Source organism: Molothrus aeneus, chromosome 21, assembly GCF_037042795.1.
Source record: "Molothrus aeneus isolate 106 chromosome 21, BPBGC_Maene_1.0, whole genome shotgun sequence".
Lineage (NCBI taxonomy): Eukaryota > Metazoa > Chordata > Aves > Passeriformes > Icteridae > Molothrus > Molothrus aeneus.
Genome location: NC_089666.1, coordinates 3,814,810 through 3,833,865, shown reverse-complemented (window position 1 = coordinate 3,833,865; position 19,056 = coordinate 3,814,810). Strand labels below are relative to the sequence as shown.

At 41.7% G+C, this 19,056-nt stretch overlaps 1 protein-coding gene across 3 annotated transcripts in view; it reads right to left on the bottom strand.

Annotated features, from left to right (window-relative positions):
• PRDM2 (PR/SET domain 2) overlaps positions 1-19,056 on the bottom strand; it is a 65,139-nt gene that overhangs the window by 5,777 nt on the left and 40,306 nt on the right. For 2 of the 3 annotated variants that reach the window (XR_010784887.1, XM_066564232.1), the window contains exons 7-8: positions 15,084-15,191; positions 9,849-14,208 (exon numbers count right to left, since the gene is read on the bottom strand). Coding sequence is in view for 2 of the 3 variants with exons in the window: in XM_066564232.1 (XP_066420329.1) it covers positions 9,849-14,208; positions 15,084-15,191 (4,468 nt within the window). In the remaining variant the exon portion in view is untranslated. Of the gene's footprint in view, positions 1-9,848; positions 14,209-15,083; positions 15,192-18,340; positions 18,353-19,056 lie in introns of those variants that run through there. The other variant, XM_066564233.1, reaches the window with a different exon arrangement.

Below are 19,056 nucleotides of genomic sequence, written 5' to 3'. Positions count from 1 at the left end.
CCTGATCAGACATTAGGAAGGAATTCTTTCCTGTGAGGGTGGCACAGGGTGCCCAGAGAAGTGTGGAAGTGTCCAAGGCCACGTTGGATGGGGCCTGGAGCAGCCTGGGGCAGTGGAAGGTGTCCCTGCCCATGGAAGGGTGGAAAGAGATGGGTTTTAAGGTGCCAAACTACAAAATTCTACAATCTTTCACCCCTTATTTCCTCAAGCTTTAAAGCCAATAACATGGCTTGTTATTTGGAAGCTGAGGATCAGAGAATGAGATAGAAAAGGATTTATTTTCCAAATGGAAAATGAAACTGAGTTTCATATGGAGTTCTTAGTGCTGCCCTTCCATAGTGCTCCAAAACCACAGTCCTGTCTGCTCTGCCAAAGCTGGAGAGAGTTGAAATGGAGTTTAACAGGAACCAGGGCCTCCCTTGTCCCAACACTCACCTGCAGTGCATGCAGAACTCTCATTTAAGAGCCTGCTTAGAGAAGAGCTGGGATTTGGGGATGATTTGGACAAGGGGAGCTGTTCTCTGAGAGGGAGGGGAGCTGAGATCCCCCTGCTGCATTAGGAGCTGTGGTTGAAATTGCTATTTTTGTCCCTGTCACTTTGCACCTGCTTTCACCATCTCAGCCCTGGGTAACTGGAGACAGGCAGAGAGAAGGAATTCACAGCCTGTGCAGTGGTGCTGAGGGATGGTCCCATGGGAAGGGGCAAGGGCTGCTCCCAGCCCCTCACACCCCTGTGCCCAGCCCAGGCTCCCCCAGCTCTGCAGAACCACTGCTGGCAACAGTCCCCAGGCAGGGAAAAAAAAATCATTAAAAATAAAGAATAGCAACAGAAAACATACTCTGCTTGTAAGGAAAAAAGGCCCAGATATCAGGTAGCAGAAAGGATTTGTGTGCACAAAGTTTTCTCTGTCAGCTAAGGAATTTAAAACCAAACTAGATAGTTTGGTAGATGCACCAGCTATTCCATAAATTAAAGCTGACCCAGAAGTTAAATGAGGCTATTTTTTACAGGCTCTCTCTCACAACTGAGAGCACACCTAAATTAGAAGAGATAAATCACCCAATTTGGTGAGAGTCCCTAAAATATAAAATACACTAAATCACAGCTCTTCAAGTTTTCCATCCTCAAATCTGAAAGTGTTCTGTAGTGTGAGTCAGTACCATAATCCCAGATTTTCAGATCCAGAACAGAGTCAGGTGGAAAGGGATTTGCCAAGGTCACTCAGAAAATCTGCAGCCTTAAAGCAGAGGACTGAACAAAGGAAGATTCCCACACCACCCTCATTACTGTCACAGGTTAAATTGTCTCCTGAATATTGAATTTGCCCAAACCAAGTTCCTACTTCCATATCCCTTGCCAGGCTTCCCCATCAGCCTTGCCATGAGCAGCAGACACAAACTCAAAGGCCAGGAAAAATGCCAAATCCTCACACACCCCCTTCCCTGAGACATTCCCAAAATACATTTGGTATTTTTTATTCAAATTAGTTTGTCTTCTACCACACTCCTTCAATTAACATTCTCCTGGGTTGCTGGTTTAATTCTCTAGAAATGTCCCAGAGAAATAAACCGTGGTATTTGATCCAAGGTGGGTGCCAGTCCCACCTGGGAAATTCAGTGAACAAAGTCATGGCAGTTTCTGGGAAAAATTCAGGTGATTTAGGTTCACATTTTTACCTCAATTAAAGTGTTTTTTTCCCTACAAGGATTATACTCTATAATCTAGAATAACCCCAAGGATATGCTCCAAAATTTCAGACACACACACATTCCACATTACATTTAACAATCAGCATGCCAGGAACTTATTCTATCAAGTGTTTCCTAATCTGAAATTAAAGAATAGCTAAAATGACACAAATCATTGACTGCTTAGGAAAAAAAAAATAGAAATGTGGATGTTTAAGCCCAAATCCTTGGTTTTACAGAATTAGGCTGAGTAATTTCACAGGCCAGAGGGGAAGCAAGAAGGGTCAGGGGGTGGATAAATGCCATTTCTGGGCTTTCTGCTCTCAGTGAGATTAAACCACAGCCCTGCTCCCCTGACTGCAATGGACTCCCTGGCAGCAGCACATTGCTTAATGGGAAATAAATACACAAAACAAGGACTTGGAAAAACATAAAAACATCACCCACTAAGGACAAGACCTTCGTTTGTCTCTTTCAGTGGAACAAAGTGTTTCTCAAGACAAAAAGGTTTTGTTGAAAGTTTTGTTGAAAGAGATGTCCTGACTCCTGTTTTGTTGAAAGGGATGTACAGAAAATGGGGAAGCAGCAGAAAGCAAAAAGGAGCTTAATGTGCTGGACTGTGGATATTTGGAGAATTGTGTGTGTTTATTCATGAAGGCAGGGAAAGAGCTGGAGCAGGTCAGGATTTTATCTTTCCTTCACAGAACATGAATATTATGGTCAGGCTTTTCATGAATGTAAACTGGAAAAACCTGTTCTTGAGATCCTTTGCATTCTAGACTTCCAAGAAGACACCTAACAGCACTCTCCACCACAGTGCTTCAAAGACTGAATCCTTTAAAGCAGCACTGCTCCCCACAGGAGCTCCCAAACTGCTTTGTTTCACACCTGCTCTGCAGTTTCAGGTTCTTCATTGCTGGCTCAGTTCCACTCCCCGTGGATCACAAGGAACTGGCGTGATGAACACCAAACCAACAGTGGAAAAAATCTCACACCATGCCTAAGCTCACCTGGGGGGCTTTAAAATGAATGTATTAAAATTTAATATTTTAGTAAAATGGTGTTTAACATTTTCAAAAGCAACCAGTGACCTAAAGTAGCCACTTGAGCAGGAATCCAGCTCTGAGCTCCTTCAGTTGCCTTGAAGGTGCTTCAAGTTGAGCTCAGAGTCTTGGTCACTTAAGAAATCTTGGTGTAAAGCAATAATAAATTTAGATGAACAGTATCATGTCAGCAATGTGTCTTCCTGCCCTTTTAAAGTGGCACAGAGTATTTTGCAAGCCAAAAGGTAAACAATTTGGGATTAAAACCAGAAGTACTCAAATTCATCTTCTGTACAGTCAGGTCATGTGATTTGATAAAAAGTTTGTATCTAATAATCACAGTCCTAACAGAATGAGAAAACTTTCATTACACTTAGGGAACACTGTAGTTTATTTTATTTTATTTAGCTTTATAGAGAAATGGTGGCACCAAAAGAGTTCCAAAGGGTTGCTGGGGAGCAGCAGAACAAGGATGAGCCCTCAGTCCTGCACATCTCATTACATAAAAAAGAAACCACAGAAAAAAGTGTGTGTTGACTTCAAAAGGCAGATGAGGGACATACTGAATTTGCCATAATGAACAGACTACGACTTCAAATTCCAGTGACTGTGGAGTTTGAGTGTGAAACTCTTCAAAGCAGCTCAGTGATGTAAGAATTCATTATTTCTCATCTTCCCACCTCCTTCCACACTGCAATGCTGAGCAGAGATCTCGACACCTAAAGGAAAAACTCCATAAATTCCTCACTGAGTCACTGGGGCTATGCGCAGGCCTGGGCATGGGAATGAGCTCTGCATTCCCAACAAAATCACTTCCCTGAAAAAGTCCTGGCATTTACACAAGCATTAGAGGACACAGACTCAAGCTATGTCAGGGAAGGTACAGGTTGGATATTAGGAGGAAATTTTTCACCAAAAGAACAATAAAGTACTGGAATGCTCTTCCCAGGGAGGTGGCAGAATCACCATCTCTGGATGTGTTTAAAAAAGCCTGGACATGGCACTTGGTGCTATAGCCTGGTTGAGGTGTTGGGGCATAGGTTGGGCTCCATGATCTCAGAGGTCTCTTCCAACCTCACCATTCTGGGATTCTGTGATTGAACTTTGCTGAGCAGCACTGCCTGAACTGCAGAAGGAATCACAGACTCACTGAGGTTGGAAAAGAACTCCAAGGCCATCGAGTCCCACCTGTGCTGTGGTGGTGCTCACAGGGGTCCTGGGAAGAGGGAAGAGATGAGGATCTGACTCCATGTTTCAGAAGGTTGATTTATTCTTTTATGATATATATTATATTAAAACTCTACTAAAAGAATAGAAGAAAGGATTTCATCAGAAGGCTAGCAAGCAAGAAGAATGATAACAAAAGTTTAATTAAATAGATGTGGAAGTTCACCCCTCTCTCATCACAGACTTACCACAAAAGCTCAGCTCCAACCCAGCATGTGCTTGTTCAAAATCTATTGTTTAGCTCCTTTTCATCATGAGCAGAACTCCATCATCATGTGACTCACGAGATCACATCCAGTAAAGAAAAGCCAGAATTAGTATGTAAGGTCCTCTAAGTTCTCTTTTTAAGGCCATTCACAAGCTATTTGTCTGTCTCTAGCAATTCAGCTCCTTGGCTAAACCCAACTCCAGTAAAAACCTGGAGCTGAGCCCATAATTTTGGAAATGAAGTCACAAACCACAGTGAATGAAGTGAATGCTATTCCTATTTGCATTCAATATTGAACATTTAGACATGAAACTCTATGGCATCTCCCCAATGAAAATCATCAGGAACCAAACTAGAATTTTAAATAACAACCTTGCAACACAAAATGCTGACCAAGCAGAGCAGCAGAACCACCCCAGCCTGAATCCCCTGGGCAGCTCCCACCGGGGCTGAGGAGCTTGGAGGGCAGGAGGGGCCTGGCTCTAACACCCAGCACTGAACACAGCCCAGCTGTGCCACAAGGTGCTTCCCATGCCTGCCAGCAAACTGCAAAATGGAAAACAAGGAAAGGAAAACACAACCTGTCAGATCTGCCTCTCCACAACAACCCCAGCACCTCTGTTTTTATTAAAGCAACCCTCATTTGATCTCACCCAGCGTGTCACTTGGGCTCTGTAAACAGCACAAGGTAAATTGTTTTCATTGCCTGTCTGGATGCATTTCAAGACGTGTCAGCACTCTGTGGGCTCTGTTACAGCTTTATTGTTGCTTCAGATCATACAGAGGCAGCTATAAAAGCCAGAGAAATTCAATTATGCAGATGAGATGCAATTGCAATAGTGACTATGAAAGCTGCACATTTCTGTTTGTGATGAGTCACCTGTTTAGGACTGAAACTCTTTGATGATCATTTCTCATTTGGAGATCTCCATCACCCAGCATTTCTCTGATAAATTGGTGAACACAGGTGAACATCTCAGTGTGGCACATCCTTGGGACCCAAAGGATTTAACACCACAGCAGAGAAACCACACATAAAATGGCAAGAGGATTTCTGCCATGACATTAAAGAATGAGGCTGGTTTACTCACCATCAGTTCACTGCTAGACATGGCCAATAAATCCTTACAAGGTGACTGAAATACCCAGACTGCAGCAAGAGCAAACTCCAAGTGATATTTCCTTTGTCAGTAAAGATTGGAAACAATGAATCAAGTTTATGTCCCATCCTCTGCAATCTCCAGACTGTAAATCTTCACTTTTTCATGTTTCCTTTTTCTGATAAAACCTCAAAATACAACACTGAGTATGTAAAACAATATTTTCCCTAGGGTAAAGATAGTAAAACCTAATCCAGAGTGAAAACCTCCACTGTGGCTTCCCCCCAGCTCCCTGGTGTAAGGAGACCAAGGATTCACCTCTTCCACTGTGGTGCAAATCCCAAACTGCAGGGAGTGCAAAAACACCCCCTGAATGTTGGGACCTCTGCATCATTCCATCAGATCTTCCCCCACCATCCAAAATTCAGGGACAATGTTGTTATAGACAGAACATCCAAGGAATGACATCCCACATGGAAAAATAAACTGGGGCTTCTTACCAAAAAGTCTCGTTCAGACAGAAGCATTAATTTGAATGGACAACTCCATAAAATAGTAACTTACTACTGGATTAGTTGGGAGCATGTGCAGGATCTGACTGCTGTAAAATGCTGTTTAGCCTCAGCAATGTCACATTTCTCCAGCCCACTGCCACACTAACATGGACACAGATGCTTCCAGCTGGACTGCAAGAGGCACAACACACATCTTGAAGGGAATACAACATTCCAAAACTCCCTAGAGCCAAAAAAACCTTTGCATTTGTATTTTTCTTATTGAACTATTTAACAAGTTTAAAAAATATAAAACCAAAAAACTATAACATCAGTAAAACAGAAAACAATAGTATCAGAAGTTGAAATAGTGCATGTAATTTTCATTTAAATAATTTAAATTTATCAGCTGTGTCCACAATTAAAGCCTAAAATCCTCAGGCTAAGCCAGAAGTGGCCAATTGGTACAAATTGATGTCACTGAGCCAGGGGGACACAGCTGAAGGATACATTGAACTCCTCCTAGATGAACACTGGTTTATCTTCCTTTATCTTTCTTATCTTTCTCTTTCTTTTCTCTTTCTTGGCACACCTGCTTTCCACACAAAAGGCAACTTTCCCCCAAAGTTTTTGAAAAGTTCACTTTATTGGTTTTAGGAAGTGTGTCATAATAATAATTCCATCTGCTTGGTCACTCAGTGCTTGCAACACCGGGGACTGGAGCTCACAGCACAGGATGGAGAGCACATGGAGGAGGAACCTCCCTCTTCAGCTCTTACCTGAATTTACAGCCCTCCAGCAAGGCTACAGCATTCAAAAGCAAGGACAACCCCACTTTTATGTCAAATTGCAATTTTTAATGTTTTCATTAGAATAATCTTTATATCAACTCTCCAATAGAAGAAACAATATACCTAACAGCAAACTTTAATACAGGAACATGCTCCAAGATCAACAACCCAAAATGAAAACAAAATGAAATTAATGTAAAATGTAAATCACATATAGTACAATTGAAGTGTCCAAAACAATTTAAATAATTTTAAATATTTTATTTTCTTAAACTTGCTACAAATGCTTTATACAATATTTCAACATAAAGTCCCCATAACAGAAATGTAACAAAATGGGAATGATAGTGAAAGTGAAAGTGGCACAAATTCACCAAACAAGTATTAAACTACAAATTTTAAAGAGGTAGATTACTTTTTAAGAACAAAAAATAAAAGGGGTGTCTGTATAAAGAAATGAGTCACTTTCCATCCATCCTGTCATTAATTGTGAAAGCTCTAGGAACGTGTGACAAACAGTATTTCCATAAAAAGCTGTTATGAACAATAGACCAATTCATTGTCTTAAATTAGAGGTGTACAACCTTTTAGAATAATTATAGATTTCATTTTCAAAATATGCAGGTTCTGTAGCCCTGCTCTAGGCTTCTTATCCATAAAAAGATCCACTGCATCCATTATATATCTGCTGTTTAGAAATTCATCACTGCCATATAAAGTTTTACTTGCACGTGTAAATAAGAACTTGGAAAATCCATAAAACATCCAAATCAGGCTTTTTTTCCCACTGTATACTGGACATGAAAAGACTCAGAAAGTGAGGAGAAGGTGGGAAGGTGATTCTGCCCTGCTGGTTGGCCTCTACTGACTCACTGAGACAAAAAGCCTGAGGAGACCCAGTACATGACAAAAACACTTGGAGTGCAGCAATTGTTGGCCCTGAATCTACTCTGATTTCTGCACAGGCTGAAGGGATCTGCTTTGCCAAGCACAGAGACTGCACTGCCCAACACCATCCACAACACCAAGAGCAGAGAGATTTGGTTCAGTTCATCCCCACTATTCCTTCTGCTGATCTCCTGTGGGGTTCCATGTGTGTTTAATTAACAGTGCCCTTGGCTTTAATCTGAACTATCCCACATGTGCCAAGCACAAAGTAAGAAAGTCTAGGCCTGACTCTGCAGGCAATTTTATGGCTGTGACTCAGCTTCTGGGAGTTTCACAAGCTTGCATTTCACATCCCTTGGTGCAGTGCTTATCCTAGGATGAGCATGCAACAGCTCTACCGTGGCATTAAGGGATTTTTTTTTGTTTGTTTTGTTTTTACAGGAGATTCTTAGAAAATAGAAATTTAAAAGAAAAACAAACAACAAAACAAAACCTGAAGATAAATGACAAAAAAAATTGTGAACGAGTATGTTTACACAGAAAAACTGAAAGGTGAAAAACAAATTGGCAGACAAATATACATGAAGCAAGTCTTGAAAAAAATATTAAGATTTCCTGGAAAAAAAAATCAAAACCCAACAGTGCCTACAGAGAGTAGAATCCAAGTTAAACTGTGCTGATATTAGTGTATGAAGGCAGAAAAATTCTTCATACTGTAGAACTGATATAAAAAGAATTTGAGTAGACAATTTAGATTTATAAAAGTTACTTCAGAGACAAAAAGAATTCCCTGGTGTAACCATTGGTTAAACTGATAAAGACTCCAAGCAGCCAAAGTAAATCAAGGCTGTTTGAGCCAGCCAAGGAAACCTTGCCCCAGGTCAATTGTTATTTCCCCAAATACTACAAACAATTCCCATATGCACCCATTTCCAAGTACTTGGTTGTTTTGCCTAAGGTCAAATGATTCATTTCGATGGAAAGATGTGGTGTTTTGGCTTCTTATTGTACTGATCTGTTCTGGCACCATTTAAATACAGTTTCACACATAACTAAGAGAGCAGCTGATGAGAATTAACATGAAGATGTTTATGTCCCAAGGGAACAGGCCTGGTAGACATTTCTGGTTCCTAAAAGGCATTTTTACACCATTAGTCTCCAAATTCCAATAACATTTTTCTCCTTCAACATATCCTAATTTGGGTATGGATTATTTGAAGTCAAATTCCCCTGCAGCACTTGGGAATAATTCTGCTATATTGAACACCTTTACTTTCCAAAGTATTTCCTCACTCTTTGGAGATCTTCACTGTAAGACACACAAGCTGTGAACAGTCTGGATTTTGACAATGAACAGATCCTGCTCTACTTGCTCTGACAGAGCTGCCAGCTCCTCCCCCTCCTTTGGATTCAAAACCCCTACCCTTGGCCCTAACTCTGGTGTTAATCACAGCCAGGCGCTGCAATTACCAACCCCAGAAGAACTCTTAATTACCAGTGAGCTTTGGGAAAGTTCCTCAGCAAATCAGACTCCTGTTTCCAAGAAAAACAGGGCAGGAGCAAGGTAACAAAGGTTAGAAACACTGTGCAAAATATACTATTGATTTGAGAGACTACATGAAGACGTGAATCGGGACTCAGGCACGTAGATTAAGATTTTTTATTTATTTATTGAAGGATTACCCTTTCTTGTGATTAAAATGCTTCTTCTCAAAAAGAAATAGAACTTTAATTATAAAGTTTTATAGTGAAACATAAAGAGCATGATACTTCTAACAAATTTACATGTTCATGTAACTTTTCTTACATGTCTATTTCCCTTATATTAAGTATTTTATGATCTCAGTCCGTATGCACATACATTTTTGAAGTATTTGGTCATGGTTTGTTTCTTTCATATATATATATATATGCAGAGAATGCTTTTTATTACAAACCAAAGCAAGTTATTTTAGTGAGTAAAGAATGCAGTCATATTTTTTAACTTAGTGAACTACCATAAATAAATCTAGAATGTTTCTGGGCTACCTTAGATGTCAGATACCAAATACAAGGTCAGTATCTCCAATAGCATTGAGTTTAATGACATTAAGTTTATTTGCACTCAGGTATTGACATTTTTTTTCCAGACTTTTCAATTCAGTTTATAATTAAAGACATTCTCTATACAAACCGTGGATAATTTCATGACATGACAAAATGCATCAAGTATGTACATCATACCCCAGCATCAGTAAGCTGCTCATCCATGTTTTAGGAAATGCAACTTTTTTTTTTTTATTTAAGCATGAGAAACTCAAAAAAAAAAAGACCAAAAAAAAAGACCAAAAAAAAAAAAAAAAAGACCAGCAAGCAAAACAGCAAGCAACGTGTTCCTGGGTTGTTTCAACTTCAAATTAAATGCTTACCTGAAATCTTTCAGTTCTTGCTTTGTACTGCTTTCATCTCTTTTGTTTTCTGCTGCTTCTGCATTTGCTGCCTGCTGCAGACTCCGTGTGATTGGTCCTCCAATCCTCTCTCTAGATTTTACACTGAACCTGTCTGCCTTTTTCTTACTTGCCACAGCAGATTTACTTGGCAAAACAGCTTTGTTATTCCTTTGTATTCTGACGTGCAACTTCCGGGACGCTTTGCTGGAGATTCCAGAGGAATTGTTCTTAGAAACCACCTTAGTTTTTTTCCCATCAACGTGGGACATTTTAGCCACTCTTACAGGACTAGAGTTCCTCAAGGATGAAGATGAATTTGGCTTTTTAGATCGCATGGAAGGTACAAATTTAACGTTTTGTTTGGATTTGAAGGAGGCAGAGGGGAGCTGGAGCTGTGCAGGTCCTGAGGTTCGTGCTCTGGTCTTGCCCAGGTGGGGCTGAGTGCTCTGCATTTTGATTTCTGCATCTGCTGTTCGCCTGCGCTGGTTGCTGCCTTTGTCACTGTTTGCAGGTGAAGAAGCTGCACTTTTTTTGGAAGAATTCTTTTTGGAGGAGGGAGAGATAGGTTTTTTGGGGCAGCTGTATGATGCATGTTTGTTCAAACTCCCAATGTAAGTGAACTCTCGGTTACAGTAGGGGCAGATGTGAGAGTCTGTCTCAGATGGGTTATTTTTCAGTTCTGCCTTCTGCTGGGCAGATTTCTTTTTTTGCAGGATAGCCTTCTGTACAAGCTGGTTTTTCTTTTTCAATGCACTTATTTTTAGTTTATTGGAGGACATTTTGCTGATCTCCACATTGAAATTGAGTCTTTTAGGCTGACCCATTCGTCTGAAGGCGTTTTTCCCAGGCCCAGCAATGACCACCATGCCATTCTTAGGCTGCACTGTCTGTTTGAGGGGGACTGGATTTTTTTTAGGTGTGTATCTCTTTTTATCACTAGCAGATGCACAGGCCAGTATGTGTTTGTGTAACTCAGGCATGTTATCAACACTTTTTCCACATTTTGTGCATCTAATGGCAGTGGTAAAAGTCTGTGGGATATTATGGGTTGTGAAGTTTGTTGCAGTAACTCCAATCCCCATAGGATTACGATGGTGATACTGGAACGGAGGTGGTTTAAAGCTTGGGTAGTGTTGATTGAGGCCCATACGGACATCTGGATCTTTAGATTTCACTCCAGAAGCCATTATTTTTATAGTAGTATAAAGCTCTTCAGAAGAATCATTTAGATCTTCATCTTCCTCCTCTTTTGAAGGTTCCAAAGAATCTTCTGGCAGGTTCTGCATGTGCTCTGCGTTGGCCTTACTGGGGTCAGTAAAATTCTGGGGTCTCAAAGTCCCACTTTCAAACTCATGATGTGTGCACTCCTTGTCTGGATGGAGATCCCGTTGATGCTGTTGCAAATTGCACAAAAAAGCAAATTCCTTTTTACACACTGAACAAACAAAGATATTCCCTACTCCGTGAAGCAGAAAGCGATGTTCTGACAAGTCTGTTTTATCCCTAAAGAGCTGTACACAGAATTCACATTTGAAGGGCCATTCTTCAGCATGAATGGATAAATGCTTCGTTAGGTCTTTAATGGAAAGAAAAGGTGATTCGCAGACATTGCACACAAAGCTCTTGTTGAAGGTTTCCTGCACTACTCCTGATTCACTTGAAGTGTGAGGCTCCTCTCTCGCTTTCTGCTGCTCGCTTTCAGCTTCTTCCTGTTTTATTACTGGGAGAGAACTTTCAAGGTTATCAGCAGAGGAAACAACAGAAGAAACTACAGAAAGAGGAGGTGGAGATGGAGACGATGAGGAGGAAGAGGATGAGAAAGAGGAGGAAGAGGAGGAGGAAGATGAGGAAGACAGCGTAGGGGGGCCAGGTGAAGCAGCAGAAATAAGAGGTTCAACAGAAGGGACGGGAGATGGAGAAGGAGAAACTGTAGGTGAAAGAACTGGCAGTGGGGACTGGGTAGTAGTGTTGGAGAGTGGCGAGGGACAGGAGGAAGTGTTAGTGGCACTGGCAGAGACATCTGGCATGGGTAAGGGCATGGTTGGGAGCAGGGGCGGGGGCGACGTGGCCGCGGTGAGCACGGGCAGGCAGGGCGGCGGGGACGGGGCGGTGGTGGGCGTTAACAGCGGGGGCAGCTGGCACACAGCGGGTGCAGCAGGCGCCTGTGGCACGGGGGAAGCAGCAGAGGAGCTGAGGGGCTGAGGGTCAGCGCAAGGCGCTGCTGAGGGAGCGGGGTCCCCGTCGGGCTCGGCCGGAGGCTGCGGGGCCGTGCCGGGGCCGTCCCTGCCCGGCTGCTCCGGGGCCGCGTCCGTCCCGTTGTACTCGTTCAGCAGAACCTTCTGCAGCATGCACGTGGTGGGCTTCTTCTTCTTAACACCGCTGCACGTTGCGTGGGTGGAGTTTTCTTTGCATTCCCTCACGTCAGCATCGCTGCAAGGCTTCTTATGCACACTTAGATCTAAAACAGATTCCCAGGGAACCTGAGTCTTGCTTTTGACATCAGACCTTTGTTTCATACCGCTGGATAAATCCAGGGGCTGCTGGTTGCACACACTGCCAAAAGTTGGAGCTGCTGTCCAGTCTTTTGATATTTTATATTCTTCAAAGCAATGAGGGCTCAAAGTCTCTTTGTCCTCCCTTCCAGTCAAGCTCCAAGCAGGTGAGTTGCTGTGGCTTTCTAACTTTGGCATTTTTGAACTCCTAATATTATCATTCCACACAGTTTTTCCCTCACCTGATTTGACAAAGTCTCGAAGCACTGGACTGTGCTGTGGAGAGCTGGGAGGAGAGCTGGTCCTTCTTTTAAATCTGCTGGATACTGGAGGCAAAACAGATGATGATGTAACAGAAGGTCCTATTTTAGGGATTTCACTTGATGGAGTTATCTTCTTACTGTCCTGTGTCTGAAGAAGCTGCTTTAATTTTGATGACAAATAAACCCCTTTTTCTTTATGGAAAGGTAAGGTTTCTGTTGAAATGCTAAGAGGAAGATTTAAAGAACTAGTAGGAGTTATAGGTTCTGGGTCTATTTCAGTTTTTATTTTTGGTACAAGAGGAGGGCTGGCAGTTCTTCTCTTTTTGGATTCACTGCTCCCACTGCTAGAGGGTTCCTTAGGAGGTTCATTCACATGTGTTTGTGTAACCTTTAAATTTGTGGAAATTTCCACTGTGACTGGACTGATTATACAATTCAATCCATACAAGTCTGCAGAGTTGGACTCCATCTGAATCACGTCACAATTGCTAGTGCTGCTGTTGGACTGAATTTTCCCGTCAATGTAGTAATTTAAATTCTCAGAGATATTGCTGGATATATCCATAAGATAGACATCATCTCCTTCCCCTTCCTCTTCTATTTCTGTGCTCGCTATGTACACACTCTGGACTGCTGGGGCTGGCTCTGCTGGGAGAGGTGGCTCCTCAGTAAAGAACCCTTTTCTCCTGACACCTTTGGGAATAAGATGACGCTCATGAACCCTGCGCTGATGCCTCCTCATGTTGGTGTGAGTACCAAAAACCTTCTTGCAGTATTTGCACGGATGCAATTCTTTGGGCTCCTTATTCTCCTCAGCAAACGCCGAGTTTGACATTTCCTGGGAAACTTTCTCAGAATCCAAGACGACAGAGTCTTGCACAAGACCGGAAACATTCAGGTCATCTTTAAGACCATCATCCACAATCACCTGGTTATCAGCAACATTATCCAAGTGTTGTGAGGAGGTCAGCGTGAGGAATGGTTTCCTTTTGGGCCCGGCCTCGTGGCGCCGCTCGTGCCTGCGCCTGTTGATCTGAGTGCCGAAGGCTTTGCCGCAGTAGCGGCACTTGAACGCGTGGCTCAGGGTGGAGATGTGGATGTGCATGTGGCGCTCGAGCCCTTGCTTTGTTGTAAACTTCCTCTCACAATGCTGGCAAGGAAACATGAATGTTTCCTGAACATCACCGTTGGATTCCCCCTCTGCTTTTGGAATTTTCACCACGAGTTTTTTCTTTGGAGAGCTTTCTGGAGATTCCTCTGACGTACTCTTTTGTTCTTCCATGGAGTCCAACTTTTCTTCACATATCAAAGGCATTTCAGCATTTTCTTTAGTCATACTCGTATCTTCTATCTCCTCTTCATCTTCCTCTTCTTCATCCTCCTCTTCATCATCATCTAAATCATCTGATGCACAGTTTATTGCTTCTCCTTGTTTGTCTTCAGTTACCACTTGTGTTTCGTTGGTGGGACTGGGGATCATCAGCTTTGGAAGGACATCCTGATTTACCATCTCCTGAATCACAGCTGTTTGTTCCAGAGACAGCACAGCAGAAACAGAAGGAGTTTCATCTTCCTCTTTGTGGCCTGGAACACAAGAGTGCAGTAAAGAAGAGCATGAGATATTTTTACCAAACACTTCAGGATATGCTACACCTCTCTTCTTATTTTTTCTTCTAGCACAACATATCCAGCATTCCTGACCCAAGACAATATCACCACTTCTCATTTATTTACTCATGTGGATGGATGTTTTCCTGCATGCAAGTCCTACCTATCTGTTCTCAGGGATATCCATTGCTGAAGGAAAGAAGGCCAGGTTGGTTGGATGGGGCTCTGAGTCTAGTGAAAGGTGTCCCTGCCATGGCAGGGGGGTGGAAGAAGATAAGCTTAAAGGTGCCTTCCAACCCAAAATGTTCTGTGATCCTGCAGATTCTAGGAAAACACCTTGGCTGCCAATCCCCACAATGTTGCCCAAGTGGGTACATTATAGAGCAAAAAATCCTTCTCCATTCCTTAGCTGGGCCATAAGGTACCTGAACAGTGGTGCACATGTTGTGCCAGCAGAAGGGACAACACAGGGAAGGAATGGAAGAGTTATGTGTCAAAAGAATTAATATTTTTCCCCCTTGGTACTGACTTTGCTAATTAGCAATAAATAATGACCATGAAACTAAGCTCCAAAGACAGAGAATAAGGATTTTGCTCTGCTATTATCTTCTAGGGAGTTTGTGTTTATGTCTCAATTTTGCAGCACATTAGTTTTTCCTGTGGTCAGAGTTGTATGTTTAATGACATGCTTCTCATAGCCAAGTTCCTAACTAGTAAAACAGTTGGGGTAAATGACACAAACATGTTCACTTTGTCACATTAAGATAACCTGCTCATGTACTAAACATGACAAGCATCCTTTGATTCAAAAAGATAAACAGAAGGAAAAAATAGGACACTTGAGAACTCACCTTCTTTAGAATCCCTCATATCTGCAGTAGAATCCAAATCAATCTTTTTCTGTTTTGTATCTGCTGCCTTCTTTCCCTTGTTTTTACTTTCCTGAGTCTTCTTCTTTCCTAGTGGGAAAAAAGCATTTATTATTCTTGCTTAACAATTTTTATTTGTCATGTATCAGTGGCAGATTTAAACCCTCAGCTTTGGAGTGTAACAAACTCCTGTAGAGACCCTGCTTTCCTGAGAAATAAAAATGACTGATTAGGGGAACAGACAGCATTCAGGTAAAAAACTTCAGACACTGAAATGCTTTCCTTACTTTCAAAGCAAGAACAAACTACCTGTCCAGGATTAAGCTGACATCATGCAGTTATCCAATGCCTTAATATGGTCACTAAATTCCTGTATCTCACAGAAGGATATGGAAAATAGAAAATCTCTTCATACACAATTAGTCTTAATGTTAATTGGAAAACCTTACAAAATAGAAACCCAGAGAGGTTTATTTTAGTTGTATAAACATCCTGAATGATGAGAAGAGTTGTGATAAAAACAATGAAGTAATAACACCATGAGTGAAGAGTGAAAGCAGCATGAGCTTGACAAACAGGGCAAAGGCAGAACAACCAAGTGAGATGGAACTGGGTAACAGAAAACATTGAAGCTATTTGGATGGGTCCTGACACAAACACCACTTTCAAGTTCTCACCTTCTGTTAGCAAAATGAAGAAGGATGTATTAGTTGCAGAGGGTGATGAACACAAAAGGGCATTATGTGCAAAGAGCTGACCAGTACTGTAAGATATAAACACACTGAAAACTTCATTTTCCACTCCTCTACAAAGTACTGCTAATTTTTGCCATTAATGTTATAGATTCAGGCCTATAACATACAGAAATTATGATGTGGGGTGTGTAATAACAAATGGAAGTTTATAGTTTTTCATTCACTTCTTTGCAGCCTGTACTTTCCACACAGAACACAGAAAACACCACTGGAACTCCTCAGGTCTACACTCAACTCTTGGGAAGAGCTGTCCAGAAGTAGCAATCCAGACTCCTCCTGTGCCCCCTCTAACACACAAAATGCTACTTCAGAACATACTGCCCATTCCCTCTGATCAGCAATGTCCATCACAGCCCTAAATCCATTTCCTAGCTGGAAGCACATTCTTCCACGTCACAATCCTGTCAAACTCCTCCTTTTTACCCCTTGAAAACATTTTTCACATCCTGAGCCAAGAAACTGAAATGCCTTTAAAATAAAAAAATGCTCCTCTGTTCCAGGAAGTTCCAAGTACACAAACCCCCCAAGAGAACAGCTCAGACAGCCTCAGCTTTAAAAGGAAACACTTGTTTTGATTTCAACAAACTAAATCATTATCTGCATTTCCTCTCAAGGAGCTCAGATTTCATAGGCTGTCCCCACATTCCAATGTGTTTCAGTTTTATGTATATAATAAACCTTTTTTAATTTCCTATCTAATTTAACAGATCTTAGTCCTATAACCTGACAACAGTCATTCAGACTGAATTTTTGTCACCTTTGGACAAGACACACACATCCTCCCCAAAATGAACTAGCAATTTTCTCTGAATATCCTCAATTATTGTTCTGATGCCCATGTCTATCCTGCCAAAAAGGACTATCCTGGATTGTTTGAACAATGCAACATCAATTTTGCTTTTATATCAAACACCTGTGGCTGTCAGAAGCTTTAGCACATACCTGGGTGCACACATGGGCATTAGGAAGTCAGAGCACATCTTTCTTTCTGTGACAAGCTACTCAAAGTCCAATATGAACACCATTTTCTTATTATCAGCACTTCTAATGTTCATTATTACAACCAACACTACCAAGATCTGAGTATGAAGGACATCAAAGAAGTTTCCAGAAGTATCTCCCAAGTCACCTGAAATTCTCTGGGAATGTTCAGTAACACAATCCAACAGTTCCACTTCCAGGGAAAAAGTGGAAATGTAAGATTTCAATACATTCCTAGGACTCCAACATGCACCACAATACACCTTAAGAGTGACACAAGAAATCATACATCATTCCTAAGAACTCTCAAATTTTTTGCAAACCACTTCTCATCTGAAGACCACTATCAGTATCTTGACCTAAAACCAACAAAATTCTTGATTGGAAACAAGAATTAAAAGGTTGGTCCACAGGCCCCTCTCACCTGCCACACCTGACATGTGCTCAGACACTTTTTCCCCCACAGTGCAATTCTGTATCCAGCTCTACAGTAGCCCTGGATTTCAGCATAACAACAGGTTACTGTCAAAGGCTTCAAACCAGGACCAGATGAATTCTTTGTCCTAACAATATCAGAAACCCTTTCAAGGGTGAGGTGAAGTATGAAAAGGCACCAACATAAATCCCAAGTGCTAAAGCATGCAGATATGTTTCAAAGTGTCACCAGGTTAGAGAATATAAAATTTATAGTACCTCAAATCCAAAGATAATCTGAGAAATCACTCCAATAGCAGGATTTTCACGCAAAATCAAGGTACTTATGTCACATACCTTATCCTACTGATGGAAAGCAGAACATTTGCAAGTTCTGCCAGTCCTAAAAAGAGATGCAACTCACTCCTGATGTAACCTGCTCCACCATACAGCTGGAGGTGTTTCAAGCTCTTGGCCTTTGAGCACTGATGCATTTGAAGAGAGGATTCACCCAGCACCCAACTTGCCCTTTCTCTGCAGAGTGAACAAACTTCTTGTGCACACACAACATTTCAGATGTGTCAGATCAATTCCTGACACAAACCACTGTAGATGTCCTTTAGTTTGTTCATCTTCCAGGCTGCAGCTTTCTTTGAAAAGGTTCAAAGAATTCACTGAAACATGCCAGTGACTGTCCCAGATGCACAATTTCATGGTCCTGACCACTCAACAGCACGAGCCCAGCAAGAGAATTTAAGAACAGAGTAATGGGTGATACTTCACTGCTATGCTCTCCCAGCTTTCACATATTTGGAGTTCAGAAACTTTTGTAAATGGCTGTTGATAGACTTTCATGAGTTCTCAAAGTGCTTTTAAAATCCAAATAAACTTGAATTTTCTTCCTGCAGATTTCCAATAAAAACACAGCCTACAACTGATATAAAGGTATCAATGAATAGTCCATGGCCTGTTCCTTGGTTTTCTTATTGTGTCAGAGGTCAGGAATGAACTGAAGCCTGCAGGAGGGGGAAATGCTTCTGAACACAGAAGCTGGTGGAAGCCTGAGTATAAGTACACACGTGCACTTACCATCAGGTTCCTGAAGGGTCCTACATGGCTGCTACGGCCAGCTGGATCCTCCACTTGGTCTAAACAAGAAAGATACAGGAATGAAACACAGGGAAAGTGAAATGGAAACAATGACAAAAGAATAAATGAAGGGCAGAACTTAACATGTGGGTATGTGCTTTAGAAGAATTGTAAAAGAAAGATGCAAAGGAAAATGAACGAAATAAACAGATGGAAAGGAGGAACTTGTCTGTAGTGATGAAGATCAAAAGAGGAATTCACCCATTTGTAATTTGTCTTGCAACTTTCAATAGTGTTCCTTTTTCTCTCCACTTGTGCTGCAAGATAGCTCAGCCTTCCCACCTTTGCAATCCCTTTATAGCAGTGCAACAGGCACAGGAGAACTCGTGCTACTGCCAATGGCAGTGATCAGCACTGCACTGATCCTGGAGCAGCTCAGACAACACAGAGTGACAGTGTAAGAGAGAAGTAACCTTTATTTGCCCATACTTTTGATTTTTATTTGAGAGAAGTAACCTTTATTTGCCCATGCTTCATTTTATTGGTAAAACCAAGACACCTCTGAAGAATCTACAGTTAGCTGGGCTCAGGCTTTTGTTGTTAACCAAACCATTAATGGGATTATTAAACCACAGAGTTATTTCTGGTGGGATGGAATAAGCCTAGTCAGAAGCTGGGAGGGAAGACATTTAACACAGTCTTTCCATACACTTGGA